The 22,813-nt window shown below is 37.6% G+C and overlaps 1 protein-coding gene across 2 annotated transcripts in view; it reads left to right on the forward strand.

The window, feature by feature from the left end:
- NEDD4 (NEDD4 E3 ubiquitin protein ligase) overlaps nt 1-22,813 on the forward strand; it is a 51,597-nt gene that overhangs the window by 8,328 nt on the left and 20,456 nt on the right. Inside the window, exons 2-5 of one of the 2 annotated variants that reach the window (XM_036389611.1) lie at nt 1,790-1,863; nt 3,357-3,435; nt 4,530-4,568; nt 5,014-5,067. In XM_036389611.1, coding sequence (XP_036245504.1) covers nt 1,790-1,863; nt 3,357-3,435; nt 4,530-4,568; nt 5,014-5,067 — 246 coding nt within the window. Of the gene's footprint in view, nt 1-1,789; nt 1,864-3,356; nt 3,436-4,529; nt 4,569-5,013; nt 5,068-9,621; nt 11,312-22,813 lie in introns of those variants that run through there. The other variant, XM_036389610.1, reaches the window with a different exon arrangement.

Here is a 22,813-nt window from a genome sequence, read left to right on the forward strand (position 1 = left end):
TGGTCTAAGCAACTGAATGCAGAGACAAGAAAACCTATTTGTCTTTTAGGGCTGTGTGTCCCATGTCAGCATTGGCTCTTGGTCTTTTTCTGAGAAGGAAAAGGTGGGATTGTTTGCCAAATTGATTTCTGTTGTTTGGGTCCCATGGGCTGTGACTGAGGACCATCCTCCTGTTGGAAGGGGGGTCAGGGTGCTCAGGGTGCTCTGGTGCAGTGCAGAGGTGCTCAGGGAGAGGGAAATGCACACATGGGACTCTGGAATCATCACAGAAACTCACTGATGATGAATGCCACTGAAGCCAACTAATTGGTAGAAGATAAATTGGACACTGTTTTAGAATGTAAGATGGGTGGATTTGTTAGGATATTTGTTATATATAAAAATGTTAACAAATAGCTCTTCTTAATTTGATGCTAACATAATTTTTTGCTTATGTTTTCTTAAATCTGGTCAGTTGTGTTGTTGTCATAAAACACATGATAATGTTGTGTACCTTAAAAGCCTGGTGATGACTAAGGATTTTGAGAGCCTAGGCCACCTTCAAGTGGTCAGTGCTGGGAGGGGTTGTCTGTTGGTCTTCCTTTTCTGAGCTCTTAGAGTTTCTAGTAGGAGACCATGTCCTTTGAGGTGAAGGCTGAAGATAGACTTGTGACTTGGCTGGAATTGACTTGGACAATTGATTGTTTTGTCAGTGGGTGGACATTGTAGATGTTCATCTCAGTTCTCAGGAAATCACCTCTAATTGTAGAGAGTGGGAGAAACTTGCTTACTCTTTTATTATTTAATTTTAATTAGTGGTCTGTTCTCAGTTTTACATTCTTAGCCAGTAGTTCCTGCCTCAGTATTAGGATGCAGTTCTCTCCATTGGCTTTAAGAACCATTCCAGTTGGGGTTGGTTAGGCAGTCTAGCCCTGTGGTTATATGGGAGGCCACTGATAAAGCATTCTTAGTGCTTGCTGGGAGTCTCCTTTAGAAAGCATTTTCAATTGTATGTGGAATTCAGGAAGGCCCCAGGGAGAGCATCTCCTGCTTCACCCATTGCTTGTATCTGTTTAACTCCTTAACCTAGATTGGATCAGCTTTCCTCAAAAGTGTCTCTGGCCCACCATCTCCTACAAACAGCCCTTCATCTGGAAAGCTTTTTGCTCCAGAAACAATAATCATTTGTGTTCCTCCTCTGATACTGTCACAGCTGTTGGGAATTTTTTTTCCCCTCTTGAATTCAGTTCCTTATCAGATGAGCCATGTAGGACTGTGCAGCTGTATTAATTAACAGGAGAAGTGCAATTACTTATGTCACTCCTGTGAAGTTAATTTGTATAATGTGTAATTAAAATATTTTTTTATTTCTTATAAAACTCATACCCTGCTGGCAGGTCATATCAGTAATCCTGATATTTTAAGTATGACCTCTCTGCGCTGTTTACTAAAAATAGATGCAAGAATTTTTTGTTCTTGCATTTCTTTCCAGAGTTTATTACAGCTTTATCTATTTTGATAAATTTGATACCCTTTTAATTCTTCCCAGGAAATAAATATTGTTAGAGTCTATTTCCCTCCCTCTGATGCATGCCAAGATACCATTAGGTGAAAACTTCTGGGGCCATGCAGATTTGTCTGAGTGTTACTGATAGAGCCATTTCTGTCAGACAAAGTAACTGCATCATTTAGTCTGTAGTTTTCAGTGTGAATTCAAAATTATGCCCATAATTTCTTTTAGCTTTATTAATTGAAAATAGACCTGAAAAAGAATCTGAATGCATCTTGAATATGTTCCTTTGTTTTTAAGGAGAACACACGAATTGTCCGGGTGAAGGTCATAGCTGGAATTGGCCTGGCCAAGAAGGATCTCTTAGGAGCCAGGTAAGAATATGTTGTTAATGCATTAAGGGACAGCTGCTTCTTTATTGTCCTTCTACAGCTCTTTAGTTCTCAGTAAATTCTTCTGTGCCTCTTGGAAAAAAGAGTCTGGACTCCTTCAACTGGCAACTTTATAAAACTATTAGAGACTATATAAACATGAAGATATCTGCTTTCATGTCCAAGAGTGACTTGGACAGATCTTAAGTGCTGGCAAAACAAAGTAGAGGAATGTTTTATTCTCTGCATGATAAAATAGCTCTGCCATGGAGGATAGATCCATGTCTGTGTTTCACTTCAGGTAGGCTGCAGCTAAAATAACTACAGTTAAAATAACTAGAGTTTAATTGTAGTCAGAGTTCTCATCTGTGCTTGAAAGACTTGGAATGAGCACAGTACTAAACACTGGTGGCTATGAGACTGTTTCAGCTCAAATTATTTGCAGTGGCTTAAAATTTAGCAAGGGATTGATCAGATTTGTGAGTTGGTAATTGAAATGCTTTTAGGATCTTGTGGAGTTGGCAAGTGGCAGAATGCATTTTGTGCTAAAGCCACTTTTGCTTCTGGCCTTTGTACAAAAGGTCTAGAAAAGTATTGATGGGTTTAGTACAAGTTCTGCTGTCAGCTGCCTTGGCATATGTGCAGGAATGTTGTTATTTTAGCACAAAATTGCTGTGTGTGACATCAGTTTAGCAATAGAAAAAATTCTCTTGTGAAATTTGTATTTTTCCTAAAGCTAGACAGTCTCCCTTAAATTTTTGTTCATGTACAATTATTTTTTTTTTTCTTTCAAGCAAAAAATAGATCAGCTTTTCTCATCATAACTTAAATATGTGAAAACCATATGCTCTTTTACTGTATGGCAGACAGTCTTGGTCACCTTTTGTTACTACTCTGAGCAATTGAGTGCTTTGATTGTTCATGAAAAGTAGAAATTCATATAATATGTTGGGTTTTAGTACCACAGGAAAGGAAAAGGCAGTAGGACATTTTAAGCAGCAATATTGGGACATCTTCATTAACAGAAAAAATCAGGTTAAACTCAAACTCTGTCAAAATGATAGAACATTTAGTAAAATTGTTGCATGTTCGAGGAAGTACCTCAGATTCCAGGTGTTCTAAAGTTAAGATACTTTGAGATTTCTCAGTCACAACTGATTTTTTTCATGCTTGTTGAAATGTGAGAGGATTTATTCAATCTGTTATCCTGAAATAACTATGAAAGAGGACAGAGAGTCAAATTGTACTGCTACACAGAATGGCACAGCTAATATGATCATTATCACTACTAGTGTTTATATTAGTTTTATCTCTAAAACTGTGCAGGAAATGATTGTAATTACAAATGTCTGTGGTATTTGTAAAGTAATTGTAACCCCCTGATTACATAACTGCTATAAATTTAAACCTTTCAAAACCTGACTGCTGATAATGGTGACCAAAAAGGGCATAGAGCAGCATACTACTCTACTTGTTTGGTTTTTTTTCCCTACCAGTGACCCATATGTGAAAGTGACATTGTATGATCCAGTGAATGGAGCCCTTACCAGTATTCAGACAAAAACTATTAGAAAGGTTAGTCATCTTATCTGTGTGGGTGTGGTGGGGTTTGGTTGGGGTTTCTGGTATTGTGTTGAGGTTTTTTTGAAACAGACTCCAGAGGAAAAGTTAAAGCTAGAAGACATGTGAGAATTCATGTATTTGAGTGAATGGACGTGTGAAAAAGAGTGTTCCAGGGTCTGCTCTGTTTCTCTGTTTGTGGCATTATTGTGGTATTTTCTCTTCCAAAATTTTATTGAAAGGTAGAGGAAAAACTGAGGAATGTAAGGTGAGTACTGATTGAAAACTACATCATTAATGGAAGTACTGCATTGTTCTGATTTTTCTGAGATCTTTAATGATATAAGAATCTTTCTTGTTTTACAACTTTTTATCTTTTTATGTTAAAAACACAAACCCACTTTGTTCTGTTTAAACATCAAATTGCACCATTCACCTGAATCGTTGTTTTTCTAGAATACATGCAGGAAAAAGTCAGTACTGCTAACTCAGTTTAACTAAAAATGAAGAACTGTATATATGAGAGGGAAAGCACTCTTCCAAATTGTTGTACTTGGATAGTGGCTCTGATTTATGTTATGAGATCACTCATGCATATTTTTCATTCCATTTGGTAATTGTTACATTAAACTGTCTGTAGTATTTTTTAAAAGAATCCCAGTTCAAAGATGAGCTGAGCCGAGTGAGTTATGCTGTGTTTGGCCCATCTGTGCCTGGTCTGTGTAGTTGATGTTGCTTAGAGATTTGGCATTTGCTAAGAGCTTGCATGTAAGTAACGTGGGTGTGGAACTGAGAGGAAGGCAGTGATTATTACTGAAGGGACATCATCTAAATTAACTATTTTCAAGTGTCTCATGCACTTTCTCTACAACCATAGCATAGCCAATAGCTCACATACCTGCATAAATTATGTCCATTCTGCACTGCATTAAACAGTACAAGATTCCTTTGATTTTTACCAGCAATATCAAGCTTAAAGGTACTTTTTTCTTAAGTGGATTGTTACATGGAATAAAATGTGTAATGCATCAAAAATTATATGCAATTGTACAGAATTATCAGTATAACTAATGCTCTCTCTTTTTTTTTTTTTGTTCCTCTGCACATAGTCTTTAAACCCAAAATGGAATGAAGAACTCTTATTTAGAGTAAGTGATTTTGTTCATAGCCTTATTACATGTTGGATATATTACACATTGGGAAAAACTACTCACTACTCTCCCCACTTCAGAACTCTTCCCTAATTCAGAAATAACTCCACAATTAATGTTCTAAAAGGCTCACAAACTGCTTTCCTTAGAAATACTTTTGTTAACTCTGGGACTAATGTCAGATTTTCAGTCTTGGCGTTGCCTTCTTTATTCTGTGAATGTTTGAAAGCATGTGCACGGATTTAGAAACAGTTTGGGATAGTACCAGTTATGGCTTATTGGTTCTAGTAGAAATGCATTGCATAGTAGAATGGCAGCAGGGTATAAATTTGCTGTTTAATAAAGACCTTTGGTATTTCTTTCCAAAACACAGAGATTTTGCTGAAGACAAGTGCTGGAATTCAGTACATATGTTAATTATCACTATACTTCTTTTTCATAGGTTAATCCTCAGAAACACAGACTGCTTTTTGAAGTATTTGATGAAAACCGTTTGGTAGGTCTTTTTGTGTTCATTTTGCAGTGTATTAAAGACTTGAATGAAAGCAAGTCCATCAAGATTCAATGTGGGTAAAAAACCCACTCCAAACAACCTTAATTTCTATAATGAAACCTAAAGCTAAAGGCAGACCTGATTATTTATCTGACATTACCACACTCCTGAAGCTCTGAAGCAGTTATATTATTACTGTAAACTTCTAATGTGCTTTAACTCATGAAAGCATCATTCTTTCATAGTGCTGTTCACATGACAGGACCAAATTCTTTGGTGATATTGAAAGCTCTGCATTGGATGTTTATTTTTCCCTACAAACAAAGCAGTATTGAGATGTGGTGTGAGAAGCTTCTTCAGTGTGTGAGGAGTAGCATCAAAGAAAGCATACACAGATTTTCTTTGGAAAGCTCAAGAAGTGAACAATGGATTGTGATCTTGTAGATAGGTGTCACTCTGAATGGCAGGTCACTGGTGAGATAGAGCTGGCTTGTGCTTTTATCTCAGTGAAATCAAAATTCCTCCTCTGACCCAAGCTCTCATTTTGTGTCCAGATGTCTGATTACCTGTATTTGTCTGTGTGTTTCATTGTGAGTAAGCTTGTAGCAGTACAGTCATGACACTTGCATCTGTTTCACTGATGTTCCTTGTCACTAAGATAGACACCTTTCCCTTCTGCAGGAGTTTGGAACTAATGGAAGGGGTTGAGTGCTCTTGCAGGCCAAACACAGTTTCATTCCAAATAAGGGATCTCTTTGTGCTTTGTGCTTGAGTAGTGTGTTGGCCATGAAAAACATTCTTTCCTAAAATGCATGTGTTCAGTAAACCATTGCATCTTCTGTGAAGGTGCTGCTCTTCTGAGGTTGGGAAGAGTGAAAATGTGTGTAAATATAAGTGCAAACTGCCTAGAATAATGAGATTTAAGGAGGGAGCTTGTTTCTTAGTCATAGGCATTACACAGTCCCCAGGCCATTTACTACTTAACTGATGATATCACCTGTCCCAAGTATTCAAAATATGATGTCTCTTTGATTTATTTAAAAGCAGTGTTAAAGGGAATCACAAGCACTTGTTCCTACATGGGGGGTCAAATGTGGTTTTTCAGGATGCTCAGATTTTCATGTGGACATAGTATTATGGGCTAGAGCATATTCCTCACGACGTCAAAGTACTCTGTCCATTGCATGTCTCGTTAGAGCATTGCTGCCACCACCTGGAAGCCACGAGGCATGATCAGAAAGTAGGATTCTTGATTTTATGGGGGGAGAAGGCCAATGTTTTCTTTCTGTTTTCCAATAGAACTCCTTCACATTCTTTCTCTAATCTAAATATACAAGTTGTTTGTTCTGTTTGCTTATGGAGAGGAACCAGTTAAATATTTTGTTGGTATCAACTGGGAAATGGTGCTTTGTTTCCCATGCATGATTATATTTAGAGATCAAAGTGTCATGACCTCATCAGTCACTCTATAGTTCTGTAATAAAATCCCTATATTTTTCATTGTTTCCATCTCACTTGGTGAATGGAAAAGCCCATATCCCTATTTCTCTTCAGCTTGCTCTCAGAAACCATTTTTATCCCAAATGTCTTGGGTTGTTTCAAGTAAGACAAATTGTTGCCTTAGCTATGATTGTTATTTAGTGTTGACAAGCTCCCCCACTTCTAATAATTCATCCTCACATGTCAAAAATCATAGGTGCCTTGCTAAGTAGCTATGATCAAAAGGTGTTTCATCTTCTGCTATTTTAGTGTTTTATTCTGTTATTTTCAGTGTTCTTTCATCTACCTACTGGATGACTGTTTAAAGTCTAAATGTGAGCAATCTGGTAAAATTGAAATATTCTCATATTTGTGTCCTCCCAGTGGTTAATTTCCTCTTTACAAAATTTTCTCTCAAGTGCTTTTATTCCCTTTAACTTTTAGGGATAAATGGAAGCCAGAAATACCTGCTTGTTTTTAAGAAATGTTGTGTTCTTGAATACCAGCCTCAAAACCTTTTCTTCAGAGTTTAGGTTCAATTTCAGGTCTTGCTGCATTGGTTATATCCCTAGCAGTCAGAGTTTTGAAATCTTCTTGTAATAGCTTTAAAACTTTTCAAAAATCACTTGTCTTGGATTTGCTAAAGGAGTGCTAAATCTAGTTTGTTCTTCTGACTTGCAAATCCTTGGTAGAATAAAGGGCTTGAGTGGTTTGCAGAGTCTTTAATTAAGGTTGTCTTTAAAAACACACTAGAAAAATGTCAAGAAGAAGGTGGAGATCACTTAGGAGATGAATCAATGAAGAGACCACACCTCTTGCTATCTGTCTTACAGTATCTTGCCACAATTTAAGTATATTGCAAAGTAAGTGCCTAAATCTGTTATTGATACTGAAGAAATTAATGATGCTAAGCTTTGAATTGAACTATCGATATATTTTAAAAATACTAACTTTTAGTTTATTTCTATGCCAACTCTAGTTCAGCAACATTGAATTTAACACTTTAAAAGCCATTTTACATTGCCTGAGAAAGCTGCCAGTTGGCTGGCAATACCTATACAAGTATAGCTGAGGAAGAGAGACATTTTGCTGCAATCTTAAGCCTTCAGTTACCAAATTATGTCAGTTTATTGTTTTGTTTAGGATTTCTTTAGTAAAATTGAACAAAACATTTCAGATCATCCACTGTGGGAGAAGGTAATGCTTTTACTGAAAGAAACCAGCACCCCCAATGGTTGCACTTCACATCACACCAACATGTTATGAACTGTGCCACTAATATATTTGTTCTTGGGGAGAGAAGAAGCCTTAAGAAATGCATTTTTTATTTTTTGCTCACATATCTTAGGGTCACTTGCTGATGTTTTTGGTTTGTTTGATTTTTTGGGTATTTTTTACTGTATTGCTTGAAGTACAAATGTGACTTTCATGGTATTTTCCTTTCCTCTTCTCTCCCCATCCCAGTCCCCACCAACATATAACTTTAGAAGGAGCCCTGTTGGTTATAATGAAATAAATGAAGTGTTGTATTTGTTGGCTTTTTATGAATAAGCTAGTATTCATTTATTGCTGCATTCTAATAATGGAATTCAGGTAATGGAGGTTAAGTAAGCCCTGGAGTATAATTAGAAAACAAATTTGTTTCTTGCAAACAAGGTACTGTGAATTTGATTCTTGGCTCTTTTTTGGGAAGGAGGTATAAATGTTAATTTTACTGCCTTCTAGCTTAAAATACAGTAAAGGTTAAATAAATATGAAGCAGAAAAAACTCCTAGTAGTATGACCTATAAAAGTACAAATGGCCTAGTGTTCTCTTCTGTTTGTACTCTTTGAGCAGCACTAAGTAATTTCATGTTAGTGCAGTAGCATTCAGTACTGCATCATATATGGCTTATGTATTCAAAAGTACATTCATGGCCAAATGTTGGTGTTTTTCAAAACAAAACCCACAACAAAAATCCCACTTAACAGCAGGATTCAAGATTGTCTTTTATCAGAAGTCCCACTAGGTGCCAGCAAAGGACCTCTACAGATTATATGAGCCAGTGAAACATTTTGTAGGAATTTTCAATCCCTTTACTCTTGGAAGAATTTACAGTATATTAATTTCTTGACATGCTGATCATTTTCTTTAAAAAATGAAAATGAAAAAAAAAAAGTTATGAATCTATGAGGCAGTTTGTGTGTACATATACAGAATAGCTTTCTTCTGCAATTCTGTTTGGTAATGCTTTTTATCTCTGTGCATACTTAGTTCAGTGTTCTAAAGTTTGTGTAGCTGGTCACATATCTGCAAATCACATTGAACTGTAATGAATGTGTCCTTACTCTGGGCTTCCAGCAAATAAGATGAGGTAGTTAGATTTGTAAGAGTAATTTTGTTTCTTTCTACCTTTAACAGCTGTAGTTAGAAAAGGTCAAACTCGAAATAAAAACAAATGCCAAATTATTAACCAGCAAAACTTGTTTTTGGCTCCTTTTCAGTTGTACCTCATTTAAAATTATGAATTAATAAGCACAGAGGGTTCTACTATGTGCAGATCTTTAGAAAGCGTGATTGCTTAGCAGCATGTGGATTGCAAGATAATGCCAGATTGCTTTCAAGTTTTATTTAAATAGCGCAGAAAAACATTTTCTTAAGGGAGAGGAGGCTTATTTCACTAGTTTGTGCATAATTCAGACCTCAGCAGTTTGCTAGCATGGTTACTATTTGGAAATTCAATCCTGGACTTGATACTCAATTATATGGGACTTCATTCCTACCAACTTCCTGTAATTCTAAACCTATGGGTAAAAATATTAGCAGTCATACGCTGCTGAGGAAAGTACGGACACATTGACTCAGCTCGTGCAGCCGCAGCAGGCGTTGCTGTTTGCAGCCTGCAAGTTCTGGAAGCCTATTATAGCATTCATTTATGCAAATTCCAGAAGGTGTAATTGAAACAAGGTCAGTAGTGTTTGTCAGTGTGTCGCAGCTGAGGTCTTGGAACATAAGTGCTTTTTAAATGAAGGCATTCTGACTGCAAGCAATCAACGACAGTCCAGAAACTACAGTTCAAGGAATGGCTGACTTATTTCAAGAGGTACTTTCTTTTAAAATGCTAGTATCTTGTAGAAATTAGGACAAAGACTGTGACTTTTATGGGCTTTTACTGTTGCAATGTACCAGCTCTGGGTTCTGTGCAGCTGCCTGTAGCCTTTCTGCTGAAGGATCTTTGTGGTTTTCATTTGCTAACATGCGTGGAAATGAGAACAAATGGCACGACGGTTAAGATTGCATTTTGCTACCCAAAGAAGCAACACAGACCCATTATCAGAAACCTCTGAAGATTTTTTGGATAGGAATAATTGTATGTACTTCAAAAAATCGCAGAGTTCTGCACCTAGCTTTACACAAGTGAAACTAATTCCTAGACAAGCTGCTTATGCACCTGTAGTGCAACAAGTAATTAATCCAGAGAAAAGCACAACTATTTCTTCACTGCAAATAAAAAAGAGCAGTTCACTGCACATTTCCTTGCAGTCTAGGAAGCAGAGTGGATGTTCTAGGTTTGGTGATGCCGTGGCTGCTGGTGAAGACACTTCATTCATTGGTGTTGGTAGCGAAGGGAGCTGCGGTGCTGGAGCCGTGTCTGACCATCGATCTAATGACAGCCTTCTGAGCAGTGCTGCTCTGGGCAGAGGCAGCCTCAGCAGCATTGCAGCAAGTGACAGTGGCTCGTTCAGCAGTGCTGGCAGTGACTACGGATCATGTGCAAGTACCACAAGTGATGGAGGTTCATATTCTAACAGTGTCATCAGTGACAGTGGCAGTGGCACTCTTTGGACAAGTGACAGTACTTTCTGTGGTAGTGTTGCACATGGTGACTCTTCATATAGAAGCACTGGAAACAAATGTAATCCCTCCAGGAGCACCTCATCTCAGGAAACACTGTACAGAAGTAATACTACTTTTGACCAAGATGCTTTGTCAGTGAGGAAGAAAACTAAAATTCCATTGCGACGTTGTTCGTCACTGGTTATTTTTCCTAGGAGTCCTTCCAGTACTCCTCCAGCTTCTCCAGTAAGCTCCGGTCAGCTACCACACAGAGGCACCTATCAAACATCTCATAAATTAATTATTTCTCCTAGTGAGCTGGCACAAAAAGAAGATCAGACCATTTCCAAGGGATTCCTTTCAACAGCAGTCAATGGACTTAGACTGTCTAAAACAGTTTGCTCTTCTGGCGAGGTCAGAGACATCCGCCCACTTTATTTGAATGCATCATTACAGGACAAAAGTCAAATTTTGAGTGGTCCTCAGCAGGCAACTTGTGAAGAAGTACCTGATGGCTTCCCATGTGTTTCAGTTCATCTTAAACAAAGAGCATTTGCATCAAGCAGTGAAATGGTTAATGGCTCTTGCAGTCCAGAGTTAAATCTGCACTCTGGTACAAAATACCCTCATTTAAAACTGGAGCGTAGCACATCTGCATGTCTACCCTCAAAAACAGATTCCGAATATCAGATTAATATAAATGAACTAGGAAGACCGAATGCACAGATGAGCAAAGCTCCCCATATTTTACAAAGAAGTGTTTCCTTGGAAGGATCACGCCAAAAAGTTTCTTGCTGCTTATCCAGCCTTAAATACAAGTGTCATAGTGCAAGGACGTCTCAGTTGCACATACAGTTCAATGCTGGGAATGAAGGAAACACAACTGGTGTTAGGAAAAGATATGGAACCTCTAAAAGGGAAATGTCTAGCACTTTGTGGAGGCCCCAGAAGGTGAGTGTTGTGGTTTATAGAAAAATGTGATGCTATCTTAGAGTTGAAATTTAGCTGGAAAGTAGTAAAAGTTTGCAACCAAGACTTAAGTGCAGTGATTTCAGAGTTTCCTAGTGGTGTCAAATTGTCACCATTAGGAAGCTAATTTTTTAATTATGTGAAACATTTGAGTTTTAAATTAGTTTCTTAGAATATGGGGCATAGGTAAATAGGTGTTGCTGTGAAATAAGCGTATTTAATAGATTTTTAAACAATAGTTTGCTGTTTACATGAGCTCAGAGGGATTTTCTTGTCTAGTTATGGAGACATGGGAGTCATTTGAACTTCAGATTAAATTTTGCAGTTATAAACACTTAGCTTTTCAGTGAATTAATAGTAGTTACTGAAGTTGCATATAAAGTGGGTAAAAATGAGTGATCTTTTAGTTAGGCTTTATTTTACAGAACAGTTTGTTGTATGTAGAATTAAAGATAAGTCATATTTGAGCAGGGAAACTGTAAATACCATTTGTTTCTGTATACACCCTGAACCACAGGAATTTTCAGTTTCCTCTCACTCTTTTTTTCCTCCTTCCAGCTACTATTTCAGCCTGAGCAGTACTGAGTAACTTAATACCTCTTCCAACAACATTGCTGTTCAAATTACGGTCCTTGGGTCTAGAAGGCTTATTTTAAATATATATTTTTTTTTTTGTAATGAAACTCATGTCCAGCTAAACTGCTGGTAGAGGTGTCTACTCTTATTAACTCTTGAGGCAGTTAGTAAAGCATAGGCCACATAGAAGGTAGATTTTTTAAGCCTTGTTTAAATAACATTGTGAGGACTTCAATTATCTGAATATTTTTAGTTATGAATGCTGATAAAAGTGCAACAATTGATGGTTACTAAAATTGTTTTAAGAACTTATTCTCATTGATTTGACACTACTACCATGTAATGAATATGTTTGTTTAAGCAAAGGGCTTTTTGCCAAAGACCTTACAATAATGACAATCCCTGTCTAAACTAGTAAGACACCTTGGAGGTCTTAGCCTGGAATTTTCAGTCTTTTATTGCCCTTAGAGCAGTGCCTGATGATTCTACACTTTGACTTCTTCAGTGCATTTTGTTTAGAGCTTAAAAAAATGCTCTTTCCTTCTTGGGAAACTGTGATTTATGCTTAAGATTCTTTATAAAACCCACAGTGGAATACAGATAATCATTATATATATATGTGTATATATTGTTTGGTGATTCTTCTTCCCAAAATCTCACTGTAAAGTCAGGGGTAACATCCACAATAAGCACAAAGAGATTAGATCCAGACTAATTAAAATGTGTCAGTTATTTTGAAAGTATATTGTAAAAATATGTTGAGTCATGCACTTCAATTACATTTCTCATCAACTTGCACTGCTGATCTCTGTGTTTAATGGCAGCTGATATGAAAGATAATCTGTATTTTAATCCAAGTTCAGGATTGGACTGTTAGCTAACATTTCCAGCAAACCTCCTAGGACACTGGACTGGTGGTAGTTTGTTTCAGTTCCCAGGAGCAGTGTTTACAATGGGTTGACACAAACATCAGGTACAGAAAATTTTCAGTCCTCAAATGGCTATTTTCAGTTTTTATGTAAAACCAGTAAATAGGTAAATAATCTATAAAACATGTTATCAAAAAATGTAAAAGCTTCCTCCACCAAACCAAGCAAAAGCCATAGCTGACTTCACAGCAGTTCAGTAACTGACTGGAATAAAATAGATAAATAGCATTGTATTTGTTATTAATCTTTGTGACCAATACAACAGATTCTATGGCAATCATTTAATTACATAGTCCAGTTAATTATCATGGTGTATTGTGACTCATTTAAAAATAAACAACTCCCAAAATATTTCTCTTGACTCCAGTTAGTCTAGCCTAGTATATTGATATGCTGAGTCTGGGTTCAAATTTAACAAGTTGATACTGGAGTAGCATTTAGTAATGTCAGCTATCTGTACAGGGCAGCCATGAAATCAAATCAGTGCTGTGGTCAGAGACTCCAGAGGCTGAAGCAGCAAAAGGTCCATGCATTCTTTTCTTCCATGCCTTGCTACCAGCCTTCAGCCACCTAGGATCACATTTCCTGCTTTCCATAATCAACAGCTTGTTAAAGGCTGGCTTAAAAAAAATCAACACCATTTCTATGACAACTGGCTTTGGATTCTTTTTAATTAAGTTACAAAATGGGGAATGGTGGTGGCCAGTGTGTGACTGCTGGTCTTTACTGGGAACTTATTGAAGAGGTTCTCTAATAGATATTGGAATTTCATTTATGTGAAGAAGGAGAAAGAAAGAAAGAAGTCCATGGTTATAGCATTGAAGGTTGTCCTTGACTATGTATTTTGACATCAGAGATGTGGATTGGGAGGGTAGGAGTGAGTAAGGGAACAGGTTACTTGTCATCGTACATACGTGAAGTCCAAGAGGTACAGAGGAAGGCAGAAACAGTGAATACAGTTCCAGTTCTTGTAGAACATAAACTTCTAAAAATTTAAAACTTCTGTTAATCTCTTCTACAACTAGAACATCATGTTGACATCCCTGTTGCCATTAGCTATTCCTCCCCATCAGTATCACTCTCTATTGGATAATGTGAATATTGTAAATGTACGTGCAAGTCTATTTCAGCAGCTGTATAACTTTAAAATCATTTCTTATGCGATTGAGGGAATAAATTCTGTTATAGGCCTTACAAGTAATTTTGCTCGAGTTTTGTCTCTAGTTATTGAAATGACGTGTTTGGAAGCAAAAAAACTCCCAAACTTCAGAGATGGTGTAAAATAACCAAATTGTTTTTCTACTGTCAGATTCACGTAAGGGAAACCTTTTAGTTGGAACTCTTGAGCTTTTTTCACCGAACTCTGGAACTTTGCCTTCATAAAAGATGCTATTTGAATCTTGCTGTACTAAATTTAAATTTAGTAAAACAGTAATTTGAGGGGGCTGTGTGTGTGAGGATTTCTCTCTTGAATAACTTCCCAGCTGATCTGAACATGCTGAGGGTACCAGAACCTGTGTCTGGAAGATTGTGATTCCTTTGATAAATGCTGCACCACAAGTTAGTGCTGGGTAGTCTGAGGTTGTTTTGTCTCTTGCATTCTCCTTAGGTGTAGAGCTTCTGTCATGGCATAACTCCCTTCCAGAAAACATTTATCCAGCCAGGGAGGAGTGCCAGGGGAAGGGAAGGACAGCTGTGGCTCAGCTCCAGCTTTGCACATGGAGCAAAGGGCTGCATGTGTATCAGTGCCCCAAATCTGTGCAAGGAGGTGAGGTGGAAAAGGAGCAGCAAAAGCAGAAGATTATGGAGCCAATACAAAGCAAAGCACAAATTGGCATCACTTTATGCTGCTGTGCTGTGGTAACCTCATAATCTAACAACTTTCATATTGTTCAGTATTGCATATCTGGGAGGATCACATTACAGGAGCATGTGGTGCATTGCTGTGTCATGGTCTGTCAGTTCAGTCAGGGAGAGTTGGGCTTGAAGGGAAGGTTGTGTCTTTCTGAGGAATTGTGGGGGTGATTAGGTTAGACTTCAGTCACATAGGAGTGTATGTGTTGTGTCTCAGACAAATTTTGAAAGTTGAAGTATACATCACTACATTGAAGGGAAGACAGTGGAAACTGTGTTAATCATAATAATGAACAATTTATAATTAGTTGTAGGTAATTTCCTGCTTCTGTACTTTAATGACATGTGGTGCTTTAATAGCTGGTACTAATTTCTTCTGGTTTTCATCTTGCTTAAATGGAGAGTTTAGTTACAACTTCTTCTCTACCTTTCTTCATGCTTTAGCTTTTGATTAGCAGTCCTTCAGGGGAACAAAAAGATGGCACACAAAGGATGGGATAGATCTTACAGCCTGCTATGTGCATGCATTAGGAAAGTGATGCAAAGGAAGTGATCAAGTAACATTATTTGGTAATAACTCAATCCCCGAAGTTTTTCAGGTTTCACAGGTTATATTTGGCAACTATGAGCCATATGTAACTTTCAGAATATCATCATACTCTAGGGAAGCAGATACTTGAATATACCAGTATATTAAAGCTCTAGCACTTTGCAGTCCTCAGCAAACATTACATGTACATATTAAGGAAAAGTTTTATTTGATTGTGCTCTGTGGAGATTATGATTAGCCTAATTCTGTTTACAGTCTGCAGCTGAACTGAATTTGGGCAGGTTTCTCTTGCCAGAAGAAAATGGGGAAACTAAAACTGCAAAACCATGCAGAGCAGGCCTCCTGAAACAGCTTATGTAAATATGTAATTATCCAGCCTTCAGGGTGATTCATGTCCTTTTAATCTTCCATGAGAGAGTGGGTAGCGTTGATGCTGTGGCTTCTTTAATGCTGCCACAAGCTATAGTTACTCTGTTTTTTAAAATGTGGTATCCCTACAAGAATGTGTTAAAGTAAAACTTGTTCACAGGGCAAGCTAGAGACATTTTTCCTTTACTCCTCATTACCTGAAGAACTTGCAGGCTTTTAGATATGAGACAGGATCATTGCTTTAATTTAATTTTTTTTTCCAAATAGGCAATTAGGAAATTAGTGTTGAAAAATGCCAAGTATTGCACACATGAAAAGCAGCTAATGATGTACCCTTGGTGATGGCCTCCAATACTGGTCAGGAAATGGTTTGTGTCATGGGGAAAGACTTGCTGAAAATGCCAGCTCAGATCTTATTGACAGGCAAATAAAAGCTTAGGATTTATTAGGGAAGAAATAAACTAACAAAATTAAACCCACCATTATGGAATTGTACAAACCATAAGGGCATGGCATGTATTTTTTTAGGGGTCCCTTTTCAGGAAGCATGGATAACAGAACTAAAAAAAGAAGGTTTGCAAGACTGGGGTGAGCTTTATGTGAGGAGAAACACTAAGTAGGCCAGGGATTTTCAGCTTTGGAAAAAAAAAAGGTGGTATAGAGGGAATTTATAAAACTATGCTTTAGGGAAGGTGAATTTTTCCATTCCACTTTTTTAGAAAGATGCTCTTCTATGTGTTGCTGAGAAAATTGTTTCAAGATCTGCATATCAAAAGTAGAAATGGATTTTAAGAAGTTAGGTAAGTTGAAGAAAGGTCCATCAAAGGGTATTTTCAATATGTATTTTAATGTCAGGATCAAGAGGTCCATGACCACTTATTCATTGGAAACTAGGGGTTGTATCAAGGGAAGTACTGTTCTTAATTGCCACTGTTATTATTATTCCTTAAGCATCTGCTCCTGGCCATTACATGGAAAGGATACAAGGGTAGGCAGAGTGTTAATCTGACCCCCAGGCTCTCTGGTGCCTGCTCAGCCCTTGCAGCCACAGAGGATCAAGTGGTAGAAATGCTCTCCCCTCACCCTTGGCAGAGTGCTCTTCTGTGTTCCAACAAGTGTTTTCTCATCTTCCAGAAGTGGATGAATTTCACAGATTAAGCAAGTAAGCAAAACTGAGTGGCCTTTTCAGTCACTTGCTTATGACTGACTTTCACCCTTGTCTGAAGGGGACTGCCCTGCATTTCTGTGAAGTGTCTCTGTTTCAAGTGTACTTTTTTCCTTATTCCCTGTGACAAACAGAACATGCTGATTTGGGAATGCAGCCAGCAAAATGTTTGTAGCTCATTGCAGTGTTAGTTTATGGATCTATAATCATCTCTGTTTCAAGAGAGTGCGTCATTCTTTTTTTCTGTCTTGATAGTTTACAATAAACTGAAAAGTTTACAGATAGCTGCAATTATTGTTTGAGACCTTGGGCTGCTTTCAGCTGTATCAACTGTAACATAAGCAAACAGAATTTAAGAAGGACATCAGCAAGTTCCTGGCTGAAATTACATACAAACTTGAATTGGAGTCATTGAAGTTAGGGTGTATTAAAATGCAAATGAGACACTCCAGCTACTCAGTAAGAGGAATGTGGTAAGAAACACAGAACTGGATTCTTTCAGACCTGGATGATTTCTCTGGCAATCAGGGATTTTCCTAGCATAAGGGAGAGACAGCCTCTTCAGTAAAGTCTAAGTACAAGGGCTCTTTAAGGAAAAGGAATTCTAGAATTCATTATGACCATTACTTATTTTTCAATAGAGTTTCTACATTAGCCAGTTATTCTACTATTCATTGTTTCTACTAAGTTTGTTTTGGGACAAATATTTAGCTTATTAATGAGAAATCTGAAGTGGCTAACATCTGGCTAATAAAACAATGTTTGAGGTGGGAAGTGTAATATAACTTTGGTAGTGTTCTTGAGCTTGTCTGAAATAAATTGTCATACTGTTTTGTTGGAAAAGTGATTGTAGTTGGATTATTTGTGTTGTGGTCACCTTTTGTCATTAGAGGTTGAGGCATCCAAGGTCAGTTCATGCAGACTGGTTTTGGACAGGTGGGATTTATAGCTTGAGCACAGCAGACCTTAAAACAAACCCAACCACTGAGTTCTGCTCTGGCCAGGTGCTGTGTCTGCCCTTACACCTGGCAGCAAGAGGTTTGGTCTTGGGGCTGGGAGAGGTCGATGTGGGGCTTGAGACTCCTGTTCAGGGGTGGCTGAGGGCTGAAGCTGGGTGTGCAAAGCTGTGGTGTGGCTGGCAGTGGCCACTAGCTGAGTGCTGCTGCACAGGCACAGGGCAGGCCTGAGCTGGTGTTGATGCTGCATTTGCATCAACAGTAGGCTTAGGAATGCTTTTAAAAACTGCTGGACTGACTTTGGAGCAGGGTGAGACCATGCAGCCTGCATCCAGCCCTGCTCTAGGCTCATTCTCTAAGAAGTGGCCAGGTACCTGTAGTGCCCTGGCCAACTGATTGAATTTAGGGCTGAAAAGCAGCTTCCAGGTTCAGCCTGACTTTATAGCTCTGTGTGATCCTGAACTGGATCAATGAACTTCACAGAAGTGAGACCATGATGCAGACATGCTCCAATTGTCTCCCTTTTGGAGAAAAGTGGTTTATCTTGTTTTTAATTCTATTTCTTCTCTCTTGCTCTGAAAAGCAAAAGGTTGATTGACTGTATGAAGTCCTTCAGCTGAATGTGTTAATAAGCCACTGCAGTAAACATCTGCAATATCTGGTTTATCTGTTGTTACTTCTGGGAGCAAATTACACATGCAGTTTTAACATTTGATAGAGTTTGACATTTCTGTGTTTTAAGCTTTATAGTGTTAAATGGAGAAGGTGAAAGTGCACCTGGAATTGTTACTACAAGAGTTTGAAAAACAAACTTTCTTTGAAGTCTTAAGATATGGCAAAAAAAGCTTTCACAAACAGATGCAAGAGTTTTATGTTTTTATACTATTATGAAGATAACTGATTTGATGTCAGGAATGACTTGTTGAAATAGTACCTAATTAAATATTTGGTACTGTTTTCTAATTTTTTTGTGGTGAATATTGGCAGATTTAACACAGGACAGCAAGTCTGGATTGGCTTTTGACTTTTCATAGAATGTAATGTATCTGTTTTTTATATAGTAGTTTGTTTGATACATACATACATCAAACCAAAGGAACTCGAAGCTCTGATGAATAAAATTAATGCATTAATAACTTTTGACATGTTCTCAGTTTATGTTGTTCTGAAGTATGCTTTGGTTACATTAGACAACTTGCCTTCCTGTGAACTGTGTGAAAAAAAAGCTGTCTTAAATTTCATTGTTAATAAACTTTAAGGACAAGTTCTCAAAGAAGCACACATTGAGTGGCTTGATATATGAACGTTGTTGTAAAAGTACTGTAAACTAAACATGAGCTTTTAAGGAAGTGGTAAGATTTTGGTGCCATATAAAATGTGTAAGCTATAAATGGAGAAACAGATGATGCTTTTACTCTGGTCTTTAGATAAGCAGTTGTCTGAAAATATCTTTGGAAGTGAGAAAGAGAATTAGTGAAAATAACCTCAGTGTCATTTCTAAATGCTGTCTGTTAAACAGATGGTAAAACTGCTGAGGCATGTTGTGCTGACACCTTGCTGTTGAAACAGCCAGCAGGGCTGTGGGTCCTGCACAAACACATGTTGTGTAATAACCCTTGACCTAACAGTATGTATTCTCCCTATTTTGAAAATGCTGATAGGGTCTTATCTCTGTGTCATAGATGCCAGCTCTAAAGAAATGCCTACGTGTCATTAAAAAAAAAAAAAAACTCCTCACAATCCACAGGTCCCCCTTAAAAATACAGGAGACTGGGACTGTAATGAATTCCATGCAACCAAGTATTTATTGCATTGCAAGATAGAGAAAATATTACTTGTGGAATCTGTGAATTTGGTACAATCTTCATGTCATAATTGAATCTTGTTTTTTGAAACTGTAACTTTTTCATGATGAATAGCATATGCTGGCAGTATTTTATGGAAGAAAAAAATGCTCACTTTTTTCAATTTAGAGTTTAAGAGAACCAAATAGTACACTCAGTGCAGCATAAAAAGAAAAATACTTGAATTTGCTAGTGTAGCTCAGGAAAGTTTTTTTCATTCTCATCAAGCTTGTAACTAATGTTGATGTTTGGGTGTTTAAGCAAGAAGAATGTTGGTTTTATAAGGCATCTATTGAGCTCATGTTTTCTTAAGCAGCGATAGTCCAGATCACTGTTTGTTTTTTCAATTTGAATTGATACTTATGTTCCCTCCAATAAAAGCTGTATGCTTTCTTGTTTTGCCATACAGCTGTGGATTTCTGTGCAAAGACCAACCTGTGCACAACCAGCTGCCTGTTTATTCAGAAAAAGACTGGGAATATGCTTGGATTCTAATTAATGCACTAATACCACCAAACATTTGTCACAAAAATTGGTAGAGAAAATACTTGTTATTTCAACACCCTGGTTTTATACAAGAGCTGTTTCAAAAGGCTGTGTGGTGAATCCAGCAATTAAGAAAGGCATTAAATTCCGTGACCCATTTTCAAACCTGCTAAATTCTGGGATATGTTCTCAGAACTGCTATTAAATGTGTGACTCAGATAAGCATGTCTGTTTAAAATCTACTTCAATTTCTGATGGGAGTTGCAGGAAAAAAGGTCCAAAATCTAAAACTTAGTAAGCATATATTCATAAAATAGATGAAAATTAGTTTTGAACAGAATTACTGTCTTTTGGTGCTTTTCTTTGAATGCTTTGGCATTGCACTGGATTTCTTCAGATGAATTGTGTACAGCAGCTGTCTGTCCTCGCCTGTTTTTAATAACTTTCTATAGACTAAACCAGTGAATCAGTAAAATACAAGGCCTCTCTGTTAGTGCAGTATATCATTAATTGAGGTTTATGCCAAGCAGAAAGTTTGAGTTCTCTGGCTGTTAAGAAATTAGAAGTTGACAAGAACAACTGACCCACTTGTGTGTGTTGCCTGCTCTGATGAAACAGAGATCCAAACAGTTTCAGCTCTGCTGGCATTTAGTTGTTCCTGTGTGCAATGTCTGTTGCTGCTCTGGCACCTCTTGGCAGGCAGTTAGTCAGCTTGTCATGGGGGGACACATTGCTGGAGATCATTCCTGCTATCTGATTTATGTGTTAGTTGTTTGGAGGTCAACAAAAATCTCCACTCAGGGTTGTGCTTTCTGGCTGGAGGAGAAAGTACTGTTAAAAGAGTTGGTTATCGAGGCTAACTCTGCTAAAAATAGGAGGAGAGACAGCAGAATAATAAAGTGAATAACAGGAGCCCACACTCAAATTATGCTGGTAACAAACACAATGTTCTGAGGGTTTCTAAAATAGAGCAAACTTTTGTCCCACATTCCAATAATTTATTTGGAAGGCATGTTCCACTTGAGGATTGCCAAGAACTTTACAAATACTAAGCCTTTTAACATGTCTAAGGTATGTGCTGTGCCATTTAAAAAAGAACCTCATAGGCAAAAATGATAACTATTTTTTTCCAGAGTCCTGTGGTCTATAATAGCACAGAAAGTGTTCCTTCAGTAGTTCAGGGAAGCCTCCACAGGTATGAAACCTGTTGTAGCTTTCTGTCTCAAATAAGTTTGTGGACTAAAACACTGGATGTTTTGTATATATTTTCATTTTTGTCCCCTTCAGATCTGAACATGGCATCCACACTGCAAACAGAATTTGAAGTGACATATCTCCAAATTTCTACATTTGATCCCCTATGACAATCTAGTTGCACTTTTTGCAGGTGTAAAAATTAGAGGCCCATGTGAGAGAGACACTGATTCTCTAAATACATGTATGACTTATAGGTTAAAAGGATGAACTTAGGACAACAGAGCTAAGGAAAAAAAGTACCAGAATTACTAAGGCAAAAAGAACTGCTTCAAGAAATACCTGTACTTTAATGTCAGAGGGACCAAAAACTGATTGGATTGAGCTGGAGTTTTAAGGCTGTAAAACATTTGAATTGAAAATGAAAATAAGTTTTCCAGAAGAAAATTGGAACACATGGTGTTGGCCTGAGGTGAAGGAAATAGATGTCAGCAAGCTGCAGAGCCTTGTGGTGAAAAGTTTTGTGGACAAACATTAAAATTCTGGTTGATTAGTTTGAATAAATGCAACAACAGATTTAGGAAAGAATAGGCACCAAATTTTTTGTTTGCTAGAAAAATCAGGAGGCCTAGAGTTTCAGAGGTTGCACAAGCCACAGAGTTGAAGACTTTTACAGCTCCTCAGTCTGTGCAAAAAAGTGTATTCTTGTTGTAGTGTAGGGGTTTTTTATTAAAGCCATAAGCTTATACATACCTTCAAAAAATTGCATGCTGACCTGAGTTTATTCCACAGGCACTGATATGTCTTCATGTTAAATGACCCTTATAATAAATTTTCCTGCTTTTGTGGAGGTTCACAAAGGTTTTCAAATCAAGAATTAATTTGAAGCAACTTAGCACATGCTCCAGTAATCCAGCAAGAAGTCAAATTAAGTACTGCTGGTGGTGATTATTGGTGAATACTGATATTGCCTGTGTAGATTACTGAAATTGTAATTTTTTTGGCAAACAAAAATCCTTGATGAAAAGTCAAGTGTGCAGTGATCCCGTGTATTGTCAGTCCCTGCCCTGGTCTGACAGCTGCTGTGTTCATAGTCTGGTCCCAGCTGGACAGTCCAGACATCCAGGTCAGGTAAAATCTTTTGGATGGTCATTATTAAAACTAAACTCTGCAATGTGTGTAGACAGAAGGCATTTTTTCATAGTTCTAACAGATTTTCATGCCAAGCTTGGGACCACTGGAATTGCTGGAACTTCCAAAGCACTTACCACAGATTACACTTACTTTTGCTTCTTGCTAGCTTTGACAGTAGCTGTATGATTTGGAAAAGAAAAAAAATGTTTATACATGCCTGTTTGAAACAGCTGCCTAGGTTTATGGAAATTGTTGGGCCCTCCTAGGAGGAGGGTCCTTTAGGACAATGGAGATACTGACAGTCTCAGTCCTGATGCTGACCAACTCTCCTGTTTTGGTAACATTAGCCTGTATAATATTGTAAGCAGTCTAAATCTCCACCCCCAGCTCCCACAAATTTTGTTTTGAGGAAGGCAGAACTGTCCAA

The sequence above is a fragment of the Molothrus ater genome, chromosome 13, assembly GCF_012460135.2.
Source record: "Molothrus ater isolate BHLD 08-10-18 breed brown headed cowbird chromosome 13, BPBGC_Mater_1.1, whole genome shotgun sequence".
NCBI lineage: Eukaryota > Metazoa > Chordata > Aves > Passeriformes > Icteridae > Molothrus > Molothrus ater.